Below are 18704 nucleotides of genomic sequence, written 5' to 3' on the forward strand. Positions count from 1 at the left end.
ATACTACAGACGTGTGACGTTCATAAACTATAGTCCAGAAATGAACTCGTGTAATAACTTGCAAAAGCTTGGTGAGACCTCCAACACAAGAAAAACTGGCCAATGACCGACCATCGGGTAATGTGCGGCAGATTGCTGCCGGCCATTCAAGTCGGCATGAAGAGCTGGAGTTGGAAAAAGGCCGACGTCGCCATCGTCATCGGCGCTAGCTTGGCCGCTAACGCTGGCTTTGGACTATGTAATGCCAAGCTCATGAAACCAGAGGCGCCACCTTCGAGCTGGCCCGACACTGCTGGCCGGTGCAGGCGTCCTCCTTTGCTTTTACGAAAGTATACTCTCAAAGCGAAACGTGGAAAGCAAGTAGGCGCTGTGAAGACTCTTTTGGCGTGCTGCACGCTCCCGCTTGTTTTGTTCACTTCCAGGCCACCACTTTTACACGTAAGCCATTCATCTTCTTTACGCTATACTCGCACCTATATTTTTAAAAGTTGATTGCGAGGGACAGTGCGCTGACTGTTGAGGCCTGCTTTCTTTATAGTTTGTCTGCGGCTTTCGATCTCGAGCACTTGGTTCAGAGTGATCGCAGTGTGTTACAAAACCAAAGTGTGTTTACTAAAGAGAAAAAATAACAAAACAGCAGCATGTGTCAGCATAAACGAATTCAGATCCGGCGCTGCAGCTCTTGGGCAAGCTGCAAAGGATGCACATGGAGTCCCAACTAAAGAAACCCAAGCATGTGCGGCTTACTCACAACTTCGTATTTATTTGTGTGTAAAAAAATGTTTAGGAGCATAAATAGCACAATACTTTTCGGCAATACAGCTATGTGCTTATAATAACGCATGACAGCGCTTGTTGCCGGTGTTCCGACTGCTATTGAGGGTGTGTTCGATTCACCTGCACCAGTGCATGGTGCACGACACCAAAGTCCTCGATTCTCTGGTGCGCTGCACCGCGGTGCTCGGCTGCCGCGCGGTGCAGTAGTGGTGTCACCGTGGTCCAGAGAATTCCTGAACGTGTTCGCTAGGTGGTGCCGTCACGGTGCAGCTTGCCGGCAACACCTGGCTTGCCGGCAGTTGTCGAGCGCGTGGAAAAAGCTCCTCAACAGCGTACGTCCGCTTCAGCACCGGAGCCGAGGCTGGCTCAACAAGCAGCAGTGCTGTCTCCTCAACGCGAGCGTCAGCCGTTGCTGTCCTCAACGGCGGCACCACTGCACTGGATGACACGCGAGAAGTGCTGCGGAGCACCAGAACGACAATATTTCTCATTTCAATGTAAAAGGAAATGAAAGCTCGACTTGCACAGAAAGGCGGAATAAGGTAAATAACAATTGTTTACTTTTGCGGCAAATTTTATATATTTTGTGCAACTGCGCAGGAACAAGAAGGCCATGTGGGAACTACTAATTGACGACCGGAATAGGCAGTATTCCTGACTATTGACGCCATTGCAAGTTCAAAACAAACGGAAATCTCTAAAGCGCGCGTACAAGAGAGCACTCTTGAAAAATAAACAGTCGCTTACTGCGATTTTCAAAAGTGCGTAGCATAACTTTTTATTGCTTAAACATAATAGCAGTAAGTTCGAATTCACGCAGGCACACGCCAAAGAAAAAATTAGCATTTGAACGTTCCTATGGGTGCTCGTTGGTTGGGCGACGTTAACTGCACAAAAACGATCTGGACCGGCCTCTTGAGTGAAGAAAAAAGAAAAAGAAACACCAAGTCGCGAATGTATGTGTATATCTATATGCTGTCTGTTTTGCTAATTCAGGTTATGGCAATGCAATAAAGTAAGTTATTGCATTGCCGCGGTGGTCTAGTGGCTAAGGCACTCGGCTGCTGACCCGCAGGTCGCGGGTTCGAATCCCGGCTGCGGCGGCTGCATTTCCGATGGAGGCGGAAATGTTGTAGGCCCATGTGCTCAGATTTGGGTGCACGTTAAAGAACCCCAGGTGGTCGAAATTTCCGGAGCCCTCCACTACGGCGTCTCTCATAATCATATGGTGGTTTTGGGACGTTAAACCCCACATATCAATCAATTTAGAATTCGGGTCCTGCATCATAAAAAAGGGTCGATGTGAATACCGAGATCTCGCCATGGCTTCTACATATACAGCAATTTTATTTCACATATTTTTAAATCGCTTATTAGGCAAAGCGATGAGTCCTTGGTCTTTCGTTGTTTCAACATTTGCACTCAGCCGCTGAGTCCGAACAGTGGGCCACAGTCTCGTTCTTGTTAGCGGCACCATTCGGAGCAAAGGAGGAGCACCGTCTTTGTTAAACCCCGTTCACAGAATATTGCATGGATCCCCAACCACACTGTTTTTCTCGTGAGGAAGCAGGTGTCGACCGGCCAGATGTGCCGCGACCACCAAAACGTTGATTACTCAAAATTACTGTAGTACTCAATTACAACGTTTTCCTACAGTAAACAAATGAACAAATTTTGGTCTCTTTAATTCGAAAATGATGCGAATGCACTATTCATCTCCTGATCGTAAGATGCAAATAATTAAATGTGCAACAATATTAGCTGTACTTGTGGCTGTTTCATGACCAGGGAGCTCTATCAAGTCCTAGGGAAAGAACACAGCATCAAGCCCATCGTGCTATACAGGGCCGGGAAGAAGATCTCTCGAAATAAAAACAGAGAGATGTGAGTGTATACGAGCGCTGACTGATGGAAGCTCAATGGTCTTTAAAATATACCTGCTAAAGTCAAGGTAATGCACACATACTTTTTCCAGTTGCAGAGATATGCCTTCAAACAAGTCAGACGCAAACAGAATTAACGGCTACTTTGTACTGCTACATTTTGTTACAAGCGCCCAGAGTCATCTGATCAAGAGCCTGAACCTACCAAAACGAAGTACTACGAGCAATCTCGGTTGAGCTGCGAGACTCAGAAAGACTCCAGAAAAGACAAATTGGCACTGGCAAAGCTGTTTTTCACAGTGGAAGAACTATAGAAAGAAAAATAGCAGCGCGCCACACACACAAAAAAAAATGCAGCTGCTGGAAAGGGTTCTGTCAGCATGCGAAAAAAGAAAATAAACTATTGCAGCCATTTTTATTTTACATCACGATTTCACTGAACACACAACTCACATATATGAAGGTGTTGGAGAAAAACGCTTTACAGAATTTGGAAAGGTGCGCGTTTTGGCTGTTTGTTTTTGTAAGTGCAGAAAACACCCTTATAACTCGGGACAAAAATAGATCTGAAAGAGCAATCATTGCACTGCTCATAATCAACCGTGACGTCTGTTTAGCACTGTGTATCGGAGATTTTTTTTTCTTATCAGCTCGCATGCCTCACGGATAGCTGCAGGAGTTGTGACTTGAAAATAGTCCTCTCTGTCTATCTCACTGCTGTTAAAAGTGCTGTTGGAAAAGTCATTTAATTCATCAATGATTTCACAGCAGGTGTTGTGCAGTATGCATGTTCAAAGAATTACCAGACAACACTGGTCAATAGTGTCGGTGTCTATGAAGTCGAGCCTTCGGAACGTTTGTTTTGACATACCAAAGGAATGTTCGATGGCCGCTCTCTGTTGGCTGAACCTTTGTTGAAGCGCGTATTGAGAGGTTTCGATGTGGTGTCACAAGCCCTGTAAGGGGTCAGCAACCAAGGCAGCAGCGGATATGCTGCGTCACCAAGGATGTAATCTCCGCCACGCTTTTCTTCAGCATCATCAAAAAAGGTGCTGTTTGCCAGGACACTAGACTCGTGATCCGACCCTGGAAAGCCCACAAATGCATTGATAAGGTGGCAATTTGAGTCGCCGAAGCCTTGCAATATAATTGAGGTAATTTTTTTTTTCAATTGTATGATTTTGGTGACTTCTTTGGCTTCACGATCTCAATCTGACATCCATCTACACATCCGATTGTACTTCTCAAACCTTTTTCTTTGCTTACTGCCAAGACACCAACTTTGCAGGCTTTGCGCTCTGCTCCAGTTGGCCACGATATAATTTCCGCACTGATACTGAACAGCCATTGCAGAAATATGCCAAGATATAGTGAAATAGACGATTCTGAAACGTCGAACGTGTCGGCAATCTTGTGCATACTAGTCTGCGACCCCAAATAGCTTAGCGCTATTGAGCACGTCTTGCCCCGTGGAATTTGCGGGCGTCCTCCGATAGGCATAGAGAAAAAAATGCGAATGTTCAAACCTTGTTGCGAGTTTTCGAAAGTATATATGTCTTGAAAGTCCAAATACTCGCTTTAACTCAAACTCGTAATAGAGACCAACTACGTTTTCGCAGTAGGTTAGAATTCCGTTCCGGTCGCTGCGGACAAGTTGTACGCAGAATTGGCACAGCAATGCATCAGCCTTTTCATCTTGAGAATAAACGTGTGAAAGTGGCTCTGCGCCCCATTGAGAAGATTTTGCAACATTGGCTTTAACGGCGACAGTGCCATTTTTGACAAACCAGCTTTTAGAACAACGATAATAGGTGGACTAGTTGGTCCATACCGAGTGTGAAAAAAACACATTTCAAGATGAGAGAATTCAAGAACACATATGTGACACTGTCCTCGCAAAGTATTCCCTCGCCAGTGCTTTGTACATGCACGTTTCATTGCCCCCCCTCCCATATGGGCGCTCCGTTTTTCATCCTTGGGTGTTAGGACTTCTGTCCAATTTTTTTTACTATCTTGTTTTAATATGCAAGAACTGGTTGGTCTGTAATCCACTTGTTAAAGGTTCACGAGCTACCTGACCCCATCTGGCTGGAATTATTCTACTTTAGCAGTCATGGCTAGGAGGGGTGCTGAGAAAGACTCCCAGGTTTCGCATGCGCATAAATACCCGATAAGTGGATGAGGGCACGACCATGGCTATAGCTCTATATTGGTAGGAAAGTTGGGTGCAAAATCTGGAGATAAATTTAACAGCACAAAAAGACAATACACTTTAGAAGAAACATACACACAGCACTGACTGCGTTTCTTCTTAAGCGTTTTGTTTTTTTGCACTATCTATCTATCTTAGTCATTAACCAGCTCCCCCATGTAGCAGTTTTATCAAAGGAATCTGGAGGCAACAGTTTTGAGCCCTGCCGGCAGCAAGTTGTTCCTTCGTTCTCTTTACTTTCTTCACATCTATATTGTAATTACTACTATACACTCAAAGCTGTGCAATTAACGTCCCCGATACCTGGTTTTCGTTAGGGTTGTGGCAAACGAAAAAGCGAGCCTTCAAAGTTCTCTTTCTTGTCCTGATGGGGGGGGGGGGGGAGAGGTAAGACGAGGTGCCTCTGTCAAGCCACTCATCTTAAAGCAAACGTAACCTCTTGCTTTCAGTGAAGAAGCATCATGAATACATTTAATGTCGTTGGCTAAGGAATCGTCATGTGCCTTTGTAACACGCAGTTCTGCTCTTATTTAGCAAATGCAGTGCGCATGCTTCGGTACAGCTGCCGTTGCGAGTGGCGAAAAATCCAACTGTTTAACTGGGCAATAAGCGAAACAGCTACTGTTTCTTATGTTTAGCTCCTTTTTTTTCAATTGACACGAGTGCTACTTTTATGCAGGTTTTCTTGCAACGGAGGAGCAGGTGGAATTCATGGACATGCCAGGACAAGCCGGTGGAGTTTCCGGGTTTTACCTTTGGTCACTATTTTTCTACCCATGCTGGCGCCTTGGGCATTATGAGATTGAGCCGAAATAGTGAAAAACCATTGGCTGTCAACAATGACAGTGATATGGTTAGTACAGTACATGTAACCTGACATCATTGGGGCCAACCTAATTTTCTGGTCTGTTCCTATGTTTATGGGTAAACATTGTTTTGTTCTGCAGTAACAAACTTGCAGTAATTTGTCATATCTTATGATCTTATGAGATGTAGGATAATAACCTGGTTAATTGCGAATCAGTTTTACCATCAAGAACATATTAATTGTGCTGAGCCACGATGTACATATGGCATGAAGCATTGAAGATTATACCTATGTATACTATTAATTTTCTTTCTAGTTAAAAGGGTAAGTGGCTTTTGGTACTAACTTTCTTATTTCTTCATAGATTTTGGTAGGAATTGGTGCACTTATTGAAGATGATTTTATCTAATACTACTGTATAAATTGTATGAATAATTCTTCACAACTTTTTGATGTACTCTATATCACTTCTTGTGGTCGTGCCCAAGTCTGGCTCACTAAAAAATGTGGTATGAAAGTTGTTTAAAGCACCATACATTTTAAAATGTATGATTGAGGCCAGGGCATTGATATGCCTTTTATTTTCATTGCAACACAATTTTTTTCAGCTGTCCTTTTTATTACATAATCTTACAACAGGCATTGAGACTGTGTGCAACTCGTCAAGTAGCTAATTAGCAAAGGCAAGAAAAAGCGAGAAAGTCATACCCTAGACTGTACCTTGACAAATATAGAAAAAAAGATTACACCATCTCCTACTAAAGGAAGATGCAAAGGGAGATACACAGGCAACCATGCGTAGATGCAAAGCAGCGGGCACTAATGCTTACACTGGCGGCGGCGTTGACGCCGGCACTGATCGCAGCGTGGCACAGGAAAGAAACCTGGGGAGGCGCAAAGCACGCAGTGATAGCCTCGTGTTTCTTACTAGAACATGCCAATCAATCATTGTTAATGGACAATGAGAGAGAAAAGATGCCGATCGGACACGGAGAACAGCAGTCTGCTTTTATTTAAGGCACACGCTGCGAATTTCGATCGTTCAACAATGCACAGGGGAAATCTCCCATCGGCAGTACCATGGAGGTCAAGATCGAGTGCCTATGTACACAAGGTCGGCAGTGAATTGTTGTGCAGCGCAAGTAGTCTGTTTTTCAATCAAGAAACTCGCTAGCAAACATTGCCTGTGTCAGCTTTGCAAGGCCGGGTGCATAGGAGAGCAGAGATAAAGAGGAAACGCGTGTGCGCAATTCGGGTGTAAATGCCCCAGGGAGGGATGCCAGGAGAGGGGAAACGAGCTTAGGCTAAAGAGTGCTTAACAGTGCAAATGACAGGAGGAGATCGAAGAGATGACACAGAGCGCTGACGCATGCTAGCAGACACTGCCTGCGTTGGTGTTGCAAGGTGAGAGAAGAAGGGGAGCATAGGAGAGGAGGGGAAGGAAGGCGCATAAGGAGTAAGGGTGGTCACGCCGCACACCGTGTTGAGTGCCGCAACTATGTGTTTATGGTTGCAGGCGCGTGGCCGCGACAAGCTTGGCCGAGTGGTCCACTGCCGAGTGGTCCACTGCTTTAAGGTTTTAATATAAATGTAGGTGTTTTGTGCTAAAGTATTTGTGCTTGTGTGTATACATGTTTGTGTGGTAAAACATTTCAGACATCCAAGGTATGCTTGCTGGTTTCATGTTTCACATATTCTTGTGGCAAGATATCATTTCATCCAAGATATATGGAGTTTTGAAAATAATAGTAATAATAGGTCCTTTATTTTTTGTCAAGAAGATGAGAGGAGGGCTAGGAGAAGAAGCTAAAGAGCAGGTTATCCCAAATGTGCACATTGGCAATTATGGTGCACCCACGAACAGCTTTGCTAACAAGGTAAATAAACAAAGAGTGAGTGAAAAAAAATTATAAGATGGAGAAGCAGCATTAGCAGCAATAATGCAGTGCATCAGTGGAAATAATTATAATTATACCACTTTTCAACAATTTCTCATACAAAATTAACGCTGAAGCTCGGAGAATTGGGGAACTAGGAGTAATAAACTTCAAAGAACACCCTCCAAATTTCATAACAACGTCCAAAGACACAGAGCCCTAGTTATAACCAAATGCTGCTTGTGTCAAGATCTTGCTTAGAAATGGTAAAAATTTAAGATGTATATCATGGTGTTTCCTGCATGAACCATGCCTGTTCAAGTGCTTGATTCCTTCGTTTTATCTGATATTTTCAGTGGCTGTATGCTCTTGACTCTGGAGTGAAGATAACCATGTTAGACGCAACCTGGTGTGTCCTTCCGAAACGAGCTGCATTTTACATCTGCCGAGGTTCGTTTTTCAAAAGTTACTTGCGAATTTTTCTTCTCTCAGTAACTTCAGTAGATCCGCGCTTTCATGCTTTTTTTTTAAACCTCAAGGCGTTTTTTAACCTCAAGGCGACCTCAAAGCTTTTAGTCGTCTTAAAGATCGCTATTTATATGTTGGACTCAAGCCGCTGAGTCCCCTTCAGAAATGACGCTCATATGAGATGAGAGAACAACCTTTCAAACGGTGACCTTGGTATGGGTATTGTACTAAGGCCCCTTCCCACTCTTCACAACCTGGTGTGGCAGGTTAGCGAACCCTAATTTAAGGCATTCACCGCTGATTTCCTATGTCTTCCTTTTTTTACTTAACGGGTAAAAAGGTACTATGCATCATTCCATGCATTAAATATAAACCTGAAATGAAATGAAACGATGCACTGCTAGCCAGCAGTGCATCGTTTAGTCCCTTCAAGTTCCTTAAAAAGAGGTTCCTTAAAAAGAGGTTCCTTGAAAAGAGGTTCCTTTTCTTTGAATGCCCATCTGTCATAAACCGCATTGACACTGCACAACATTTGCCGAGCACCTAGGCTACTTCATTTGCAATGTAACTGTGGCACATGTGGCTTTTGAGCTAGCCGTATCTTAAACCATATAAACTGCTGTTGGTGCACGTGTCATCAAACAGCAGTGTTGTACCGAACTGCTGCCAGGGTTTATTGGTTATACACCCGATTAAGAGGAGATAAGAGCCGAAAAATGCAAGTCGTTTCCAAAATCACATATTTTTTGTGTTTATTTGTTTTCACAGTTTGCTTTCTGTACTTTTGCAACAAAAAAAAAACTAAATATTGTAAATGAAGTCGAAGTAGGTTAAAATTGCTTTTGAGAAGCACAATGTGGCTATTTAAAACTAAATAGAGCTCATTGTCTGAAGTCCCCTGGACAGGGTCACCTGGCTGCTTGCCTGTGCATTTTGCATGAGTTCACTAAAAAAATCACATGCTTAAAATAACCATGGTTGCCAAGCTCTTATGATGAACACAGCCATTTGAAAAAAAAGCATATTGTTACCACATAAATAAGTTTTGACTTTTACCTTTAACATGCATTTTTCTCAAGAACCATTTTTAGACAGCTTCTTGAGTTTAGGCATCATGTGTTTAGTATATTTGATAGCCACATCACGATAAAATTTTGCTTACACATTCCTTACCATGTGAAGGGTGCAACTATCTCCTTTAAAAATTGATATCGCATGTACAATTATCACGAACATGAAGTAAGAAATCAGTATGGGCTGAGTATTGTAAGAATTCTCACATTTTTGTCGAGCATTAAAATGTTTTATATGCACTTGATAGTTATTTGCATTCTACAGTTCATGTGGAGCAATATGAGCCATCGATAGCTCGGAACCATAGAAGATTAATGTTGTAAGGAGTTTGTCCAGAACGAACTGTATTTTATACATTGTCATTGCACGAAACGGAAACTGTGCAACTTACCATAAGACTAATTAAATATTTGAAATCAGCGTAAAAGCCTATATATACAGTGAAAAATTTAATTTCCCTAGGCCACAGATGAACGAAACTTTTTTTTTCGAACTGCATCTCCCCTTAAGCTGTGATGCAAGCATTGGAGTAGCACCTTGATGTCTGGCCTTCTCTTGTTGCGTTGCTTGGAATACCATTGTTTTATTTTTTTGCAATATTTGCGCAGGGAGCACTATGCCTAAACTTATAGTCGCAGCTACACAGTATACACTTCACTGGAGCAGAAACGGAATGGAATATCACACAACTCTGTAGCACAGGGCAGTGCATTTTTCGCAAACACAGCAATAGGTGTCACCTGCTATATTGTGTAATGAAGGCACTTTTATTTTCAGCTTAGATGTAATGTGTGGTCATAAGGAGTTGATTTGTGCTCTACACTTCAAATTACCTGCACTGTGATAATGCTTTCTTTTTAAATGGGGGAGAGATTTATTGAAAAATAGCGGGTAATCCATCTGAAAGATGCATTAGTGAACATCAATTAGTAATCCCTTTCCGCATCCTGCGACGCATGCAGGGCCACAGCCAGGAATTTTTTTTTTTCGGGCAGGGGGCTAGGGGCACACATTAAAGGCCTTGAGGAAGACCTGTTTTTATTATTTGTCGTTCGTAAAACACCTGCCATCATCCGATTTTCGGGAGCGGGGGCGGGGGGGGGGGGGGCAGGCCTTTAGGTCAACCCTCCTGGCTCCTGGTGACACGCACTATTTTTGAATAAAAGCAGCCGCATAAATGCCCACCTTTAGTAATGAGGATTTTTTGGACGCATTTCATTCATATCTGTAGCAGAATAAGCTAAAAAAACATTTTTTTCCCTGTCTCTTTGCAGGAGTGCCTTATGCCCTAAAAAATCTGAGCCTGACAACCTGCAACATCCTTTATATTCTCACAGAGGGGTGGAAGCCTGATCGAGTGTCATAGTCTTTTTTTTTCGCGAAATTTTTTGCGTCCTTTAAAATTTTTTTGAAGTCACAATTGTAAGAGACTTTTAAAGGTTTTTCTTTGTGTCACGAGGTTGTTCACATTTAATTTCAATAATTGACAACCTTTTATTTATAAAGACATGTTCAAGTTAACATTTCCATGGGCCGAATGTTCGAATTCGCATTCCATGTACACACCTCTCACTGTACAAAGTTTGGCTAATGTTTGATGTTTTATTAGAGTTGTATAATGCCTGAATTTTCAGCGTCATGTTGTATGTACAGTGTTGCACTAATTACTTTGAAAAAAATATATTTTTTGCAATGTATGCCCTCTTCACAAAAAGCCTGGCCTATAGTTAGAGGCTGCGTCCTATTTGGAGTGCATTCTTATGTTATTTGTGCTTGCTATTGGACCTGGCATGCTTCAGCAGCAATGAAAGTGAGGAAGTAAAAGTAGCGGACATTTTAAATTGCTTCAGAAATACCACTCTGTATGCGACACCTGAGGTTGACAAGTCTCAGCAGCAGGTGTCTGGCACAAAGCACGTAAGACATGTGTTCATGCTGTTTATGTTGATTGGTTGGGCAGAAACATCCCACTGTGCATTGTGTTATGCTGTCCATGTTCATTTGTCAAGCAGACACACCATAGTGTAAATAGTGCTAATAGTTTACTTGCTGCCTTTTAGCATCTGTTGTAAAGCCCAGCTCTAGTCAAACCCACCTATATCAAACTTGCAGAGAGACTAATTACTTCTATATAGTGTGTACTTGAGTATAAAACTTTCACAAAATAAATTGGCCTGAATCTACACGTTACACTTTAAATATCGTCGAAAGACGATAGTCTTGCACCTGGAGAGAGTGAACGAAACGTTTATTCAATCTTCTGCGCAAGAAAATGGCTGAATGGTGTTATCAAGGCGCTGCGTTAGAGTTCCTCGAGCGTATAGCGAAGGCGAACAAGCGCATCTAGGCACGTTAGACACGAGCGCCATCTGGCAGTTATCTTCGAAAACAAAGGCGTGCGCGACCGCGGAGAAAGATGCGTGCCAGTCTCGTAGGTGATAAGGTGTAGATTGCCAAACGACAGGCAGGTGCCACCACCATGTCGTCGTAGCAAAGCGTTGGAAACACCTTCTGGGTAGGCTTGTGCGAATAGTGAATTTCAGGGACGAAGTGAATTCGAAGTGAATAGTGATTTCGGTCGAATAATTTCGGATCGAATTCGAATAGTATGTATGACATATAAAAAAGGGAATATTTATCATAACCTAACTAACCTGCACGATATTTTTTTAAATTGAAATAGGGGCTCTATGCAATTGCCTTTTTTTCATTGAAAGGAAGTCGAAACAACCTTCATTACTAGTTTCGGTAGAACCCAAGATAATTTAAATTGGAATCGAAGCAATTTCGAATACTCACCCATTCGTTCGAATATTCGAAGCATTCGAATATTCGCACAAGCCTACTTCTGGGGCATCGCGTTGCACCCATTCGTTCGAATATTCGAAGCATTCGAATATTCGCACAAGCCTACTTCTGGGGCATCGCGTTGCACTGTCACCGCAGCGCGTTAAACGCTACATTCCTTAGAGTTTGTTGTGTGTGCCTCTTCTAGTATAAAGGCAGACATACAAAACATAGATGTGTTTTTACGGCGTCTCAGATATGCGCAATATTTGCTTTTTTATTGAAAATCGCACAACTATGAACGCTAAACCTTGAGCATTATTGGTGGGTGCTACGGATGGGGTTGGCCCTTTGGTGCCATTTGAGGTATCAATAAGGCGGACAAACAGACAAATGTACACACAGACAGACCAGGATTTTTTCGTCGCGCGACTACGCTCGCGTGTTCTTTGGCGGCGCTGTACGTTAGGGGGGGCTCTATAGTACCAAAAAAGTGCCGTTTTGGCGCGCGCGCACATTCAGATGCTCGGTGGCGGCTCGTGGTTGAAGGGACCCCGACGTGCGGGCGCGCAAGGCAGAAGCACTCCGCGATGACCCGGCAGTACAACAAAGGGAGGCCGAAGCGGCGTGCTGACCCAGCTTGTGCTTCGTTTGAAGTTGGAGTGCGTGTTATTGCAGGGGCTTGTTAAACGCGAGGAAAATACGATAAGGTCAGCAGCACATCAAATCAAACGCAGTTGTGCGTACTAGTCAGGTGTTGGAAACTGTTTGTACGCCTTGACCCATGTCGGTCATTTTCTTCGATATCATACTCGACATGCTTTTTGGGACGCTGTATACAGTACGTGCGGCTTACATTCTCAACATACGATTGCGTTGATTGTTGCTAGCTTTGTGTAGAACAGCACTTTCTTCCTTCAGGGGTGGAAGTGCTGCGCCATGATGTGCCAATCTGTCCTGACATCAAAGCTTTTCTCCATAACAGAACCGCCACAATTGGTATAGGAGGCATCCGCACTGATACGTTTGATACGCCCACAAAAGGAACACCCCAAGGTTCGGTGATATCACCGATGCTGTTCAACATCGTTATGATCGGCTTAGCTCGGAACCTCGAAAACATTGAAGGACTCAGACATGCCATCTACACAGACGATGATACAATCTGGCTGACAAGAGAATCTCTAGGTCAAAAACAAGATCTTCTGCAACGCACAGCTGATACAGTTCACGTCAATGTGGCCTCGTCTGCTCTCCGGAGAAATCAGAAGTCCTGAGAGCCTACAGACGAGGATACGATCTGCACAATTCCATAGACGTCTATATAGGGGGGAAGAAGATTCCAGAAGTGCCCCGATTAAGATTCTCGGCATGTGGATACAAAGCAACTGTCGTATAGACCACACCATCAGGCAGCTGTCAAACACTACAGCGCAAATCACGACGATGATCAACAGAATCTCTAACAAAAGACGGGGTATGAAGAAGGAGGACACTTGTAGGCTTGTACAGGCCTTCGTGGTCAGTAGGATTGTATACAGTGTCCCCTACCAAACACCACTCCCATAGGAAAAAGAATAATTAGACGCAATCCTCAGAAAAACCTACAAGTCCGCCCTTGGTCTACCTGTCAGCACCTCGACAGAGAAATTTCTTCAACTCGGGATAAAAAACACAGTGCAAGAACACATCGAGGCGCATCTTGTTGCGCAGAAAATGAGATTACTGTTGACTGCTACGGGCAGGCATACGTTGCAGACATTGGGCATGAGGGATGCTTGCGGAGAAATCGATAACACGGCGAGCATACCAAAGGACATTCGCCAGATCATTGATGTCCGCCCAATACCTCGAAACATGCATCCAGAAATCCATAAGGCTCGAAGAAAAGCCAGATCAGAAGCACAAGAAAGATTTTCAAGGCACGGACCGACGTATTGTACGTTGACGCGACCACATACTGAGAGCACTCGGGGACAGATTTAAACGTTGTTGATCACCAACTTAGGGAAGTCAACAGCGCTTCGATCAAAAGCCACAACATCCTCGAGGCTGAGGAAGTAGCGATCGCGATCGCCATCACACACCAGAGTGAAGATTCTACTACAGAAATAGTTACTGACTCGCAAGAAGCGTGTCGACGGTACAGCAGCGGACGCATATCCAGTGCTGCCATCCACATATTCAAGGGAAGAAAAATCAACTTCTCGAGCTGCTCCATTACATGGACACCAGGCCATAAAACTGTGACAGGGAACCAGCGTGCCGACATCATTGCCCGAGAATACACCGACCGGGGGCGCACAACGAGGAGGAACCAGCCATAGTTACTAGACACTATGGAGCACACCAGAGCCCTGAGGAGGATTCACCCCCTCCCCACAAAGACCTCAACAGAGAGCAGTCGGTTGCCTTGCATTCCTCGATGGATGAGGCCACTCTAGTTGGTAATAGAGTCCGTTCGCTGTTGGCGGGCGCTCCGAGTTCCCCGATGGATGAGGCCATCTCTAGATCGAATTAGAATCTGTTCGCTGTTGGTGCGCGCTCCGAGTTGCCCGATGGATCAGGCCAACTCTAGTTTGTAATAGAATCCGTTCACTGTTGGTGCGCGCTCCGAGTTCCCCGATGCTTGAGGCCACTCTAGTTTGTAATAGAGTCCGTTCGCTGTTGGCGCGCGCTCCGAGTTCCCCGATGGATGAGGCCACCTCTAATTTGTAATAGAATTCGTTCGCTTTTGGCGCGCGCTCCGAGTTCCCCGATGAATGAGGCCATCTCTAGTTTGTAATAAAATCCGTTCACTGTTGGCTTGCGCTTGGAGTTTCCCGATGGATAAGGCCATCTCTAGTTTCTAATAGAATCCGTTCGCTGTTGGTGCGGTCTCCGAGTTGCCCGATTGATAAAGCCACCTCTAGTTTGTAATAGAATCCCTTCACTGTTGGCGCGCGCTCCCAGTTCCCGAGTTCCCCGATGGATGAGGCCATCTCTGGTTTCTAATAGAATCCGTTCGCTGTTGGCACGCGCTCCGAGTTCCCCGATGCTTGAGGCCACTCTAGTTTGTAATAGAATCCGTTCGCTGTTGGCGCGCGCTCCGAGTTGCCCGGTGGATGAGGCTACCTCTAGTTTGTAATGAAATTCGTTCACTTTTGGTGCGCGGTCCAAGTTCCCCGATGGTTGAGGCCATCTCCAGTTTGTAATAGAATTCGTTCTCTGTTGGCACGTGCTCTGAGTTCTCCGATGGGTGAGGCCACTTCTAGTTTGTAATAGAATCCCTTCACTGTTGGCACGCTCTCCGAGTTGCCCGATGGATGAGGCCACTACTAGTTTGTAATTGAATCCGTTCACTGTTGGCGCGCGCTCCGAGTTTCCCGATGGATGAGGCCACTACTAGTTTGTAATTGAATCCGTTCACTGTTGGCGCGCGCTTCGAGTGGCCCGATGGATGAGGCCACTTCTAGTTTGTAATGGAATCCGTTCCCTGTTGGCGCGCGCTCAAGTTGCGCGATGGATGAGGCCACCTCTAATTTGTAATAGAATGCGTTCGCTGTTGGCGCGCGCTCCGAGTTCCCCCGATGGATGAGGCCACTACTAGTTTGTAATTGAATTCGTTCACTGGTGGCGCGCGCTTCGAGTGGCCCGATGGATGAGGCCACTTCTAGTTTGTAATGGAATCCGTTCCCTGTTGGCGCGCGCTCAAGTTGCGCGATGGATGAGGCCACCTCTAATTTGTAATAGAATCCGTTCGCTGTTGGCGCGCGCTCAAGTTGCGCGATGGATGAGGCCACCTCTAATTTGTAATAGAATCCGTTCGCTGTTGGCGCGCGCTCCCAGTTTCCCGATGGATGAGGCCACTACTAGTTTGTAATTGAATTCGTTCACTGGTGGCGCGCGCTTCGAGTGGCCCGATGGATGAGGCCACTTCTAGTTTGTAATGGAATCCGTTCCCTGTTGGCGCGCGCTCAAGTTGCGCGATGGATGAAGCCACCTCTAATTTGTAATAGAATGCGTTCGCTGTTGGCGCGCGCTCCGAGTTTCCCGATAGATGAGGCCACTACTAGTTTGTAATTGAATTCGTTCACTGGTGGCACGCTCTCCGAGTTGCCCGATGGATGAGGCCACTTCTAGTTTGTAATGGAATCCGTTCCCTGTTGGCGCGCGCTCAAGTTGCGCGATGGATGAGGCCACCTCTAATTTGTAATAGAATCCGTTCGCTGTTGGCGCGCGCTCCCAGTTTCCCGATGGATGAGGCCACTACTAGTTTGTAATTGAATTCGTTCACTGGTGGCGCGCGCTTCGAGTGGCCCGATGGATGAGGCCACTTCTAGTTTGTAATGGAATCCGTTCCCTGTTGGCGCGCGCTCAAGTTGCGCGATGGATGAGGCCACCTCTAATTTGTAATAGAATGCGTTCGCTGTTGGCGCGCGCTCCGAGTTTCCCGATAGATGAGGCCACTACTAGTTTGTAATTGAATTCGTTCACTGGTGGCACGCTCTCCGAGTTGCCCGATGGATGAGGCCACTACTAGTTTGTAATTGAATCCGTTCACTGTTGGCGCGCGCTCCGAGTTTCCCGATGGATGAGGCCACTACTAGTTTGTAATTGAATTCGTTCACTGGTGGCGCGCGCTTCGAGTGGCCCGATGGATGAGGCCACTTCTAGTTTGTAATGGAATCCGTTCCCTGTTGGCGCGCGCTCCGAGTTTCCCGATGGATGAGGCCACTACTAGTTTGTAATTGAATTTGTTCACTGGTGGCACGCTCTCCGAGTTGCCCGATGGATGAGGCCACTACTAGTTTGTAATTGAATCCGTTCACTGTTGGCGCGCGCTCCGAGTTTCCCGATGGATGAGGCCACTACTAGTTTGTAATTGAATTCGTTCACTGGTGGCACGCTCTCCGAGTTGCCCGATGGATGAGGCCACTACTAGTTTGTAATTGAATCCGTTCACTGTTGGCGCGCGCTCCGAGTTTCCCGATGGATGAGGCCACTACTAGTTTGTAATTGAATTCGTTCACTGGTGGCACGCTCTCCGAGTTGCCCGATGGATGAGGCCACTACTAGTTTGTAATTGAATCCGTTCACTGTTGGCGCGCGCTCCGAGTTTCCCGATGGATGAGGCCACTACTAGTTTGTAATTGAATTCGTTCACTGGTGGCACGCTCTCCGAGTTGCCCGATGGATGAGGCCACTACTAGTTTGTAATTGAATCCGTTCACTGTTGGCGCGCGCTCCGAGTTTCCCGATGGATGAGGCCACTACAAGTTTGTAATTGAATTCGTTCACTGGTGGCACGCTCTCCGAGTTGCCCGATGGATGAGGCCACTACTAGTTTGTAATTGAATCCGTTCACTGTTGGCGCGCGCTCCGAGTTTCCCGATGGATGAGACCACTACTAGTTTGTAATTGAATTCGTTCACTGGTGGCACGCTCTCCGAGTTGCCCGATGGATGAGGCCACTACTAGTTTGTAATTGAATCCGTTCACTGTTGGCGCGCGCTCCGAGTTTCCCGATGGATGAGGCCACTACTAGTTTGTAATTGAATTCGTTCACTGGTGGCGCGCGCTTCGAGTGGCCCGATGGATGAGGCCACTTCTAGTTTGTAATGGAATCCGTTCCCTGTTGGCGCGCGCTCAAGTTGCGCGATGGATGAGGCCACCTCTAATTTGTAATAGAATGCGTTCGCTGTTGGCGCGCGCTCCGAGTTTCCCGATGGATGAGGCCACTACTAGTTTGTAATTGAATTCGTTCACTGGTGGCGCGCGCTTCGAGTGGCCCGATGGATGAGGCCACTTCTAGTTTGTAATGGAATCCGTTCCCTGTTGGCGCGCGCTCAAGTTGCGCGATGGATGAGGCCACCTCTAATTTGTAATAGAATGCGTTCGCTGTTGGCGCGCGCTATGAGTTCCCCGGCGGATGAGGCCACTACTAGTTTGTAATTGAATTCGTTCACTGTTGGCGCGCGCTCCGAGTTTCCCGATGGATGAGGCCACTACTAGTTTGTAATTGAATTCGTTCACTGGTGGCGCGCGCTTCGAGTGGCCCGATGGATGAGGCCACTTCTAGTTTGTAATGGAATCCGTTCCCTGTTGGCGCGCGCTCAAGTTGCGCGATGGATGAGGCCACCTCTAATTTGTAATTGAATCCGTTCACTGTTGGCGCGCGCTCAAGTTGCCCGATGGATGAGGCCACTACTAGTTTGTAATTGAATTCGTTCACTGGTGGCGCGCGCTCCGAGTTTCCCGATGGATGAGGCCACTACTAGTTTGTAATAGAATGCGTTCGCTGTTGGCGCGCGCTCCGAGTTTCCCGATGGATGAGGCCACTACTAGTTTGTAATTGAATTCGTTCACTGGTGGCACGCTCTCCGAGTTGCCCGATGGATGAGGCCACTACTAGTTTGTAATTGAATCCGTTCACTGTTGGCGCGCGCTCCGAGTTTCCCGATGGATGAGGCCACTACTAGTTTGTAATTGAATTCGTTCACTGGTGGCGCGCGCTTCGAGTTGCCCGATGGATGAGGCCACCTCTAGTTTGTAATAGAATCCGTTCCCTTTTGGTGCGCGCTCCAAGTTCCCCGATAAACGAGGCCGCCTCTAGTTTGTAATAGAATCCGTTCGCTGTTGGCGCGCGCTCTGAGTTTCCCGATGGATGAGGCCACCTCTAGTTTGTAATAGAATCCGTTCGGTTTTGGCACGCGCTCCGAGTTGTCCGATGGATAATGCCGCAGAGCAGCGAGCGCGCAAGGCGGTGGCAGCGCGTGCTCGCAGACAGAATCCCGATGTGCGAGCCCTCGAGGCAGAAGGGCTCCGTGAAGCTGCGT

General features: G+C 45.9%; 1 protein-coding gene and 1 long non-coding RNA gene across 2 annotated transcripts; both read left to right on the forward strand.

The window, feature by feature from the left end:
* The first annotated feature begins 89 nt into the window (after window positions 1-89).
* Window positions 90-11282, forward strand: LOC119175635 (uncharacterized). Its single transcript, XM_037426545.2, has 4 exons — window positions 90-438; window positions 5552-5725; window positions 7914-8007; window positions 10374-11282. The coding sequence occupies exons 1-4, from the start codon at window positions 103-105 to the stop codon at window positions 10463-10465; spliced, it is 696 nt and encodes a 231-aa protein (XP_037282442.1). The 5' UTR covers window positions 90-102; the 3' UTR covers window positions 10466-11282.
* LOC142777390 (uncharacterized) lies at window positions 460-1538 on the forward strand. The gene is made up of 2 exons (XR_012888067.1): window positions 460-1319; window positions 1378-1538. It is a non-coding gene; the product is annotated as an uncharacterized LOC142777390 (long non-coding RNA).
* Window positions 11283-18704: the final 7422 nt, after the last annotated feature.

Source organism: Rhipicephalus microplus, chromosome X, assembly GCF_043290135.1.
Source record: "Rhipicephalus microplus isolate Deutch F79 chromosome X, USDA_Rmic, whole genome shotgun sequence".
NCBI lineage: Eukaryota > Metazoa > Arthropoda > Arachnida > Ixodida > Ixodidae > Rhipicephalus > Rhipicephalus microplus.

What these genes read in the sequence shown, in the direction of transcription:
- LOC119175635 (XM_037426545.2), top strand. Translation starts at nt 103, where the DNA reads ATGACCGACCATCGGGTAATGTGCGGCAGATTGCTGCCGGCCATTCAA. An exon ending in CCAGGCCACCACTTTTACAC is followed by an intron (nt 439 to 5,551) that starts GTAAGCCATTCA and finishes ACTTTTATGCAG; the next exon opens with GTTTTCTTGCAACGGAGGAG. An exon ending in TGCATTTTACATCTGCCGAG is followed by an intron (nt 8,008 to 10,373) that starts GTTCGTTTTTCA and finishes GTCTCTTTGCAG; the next exon opens with GAGTGCCTTATGCCCTAAAA.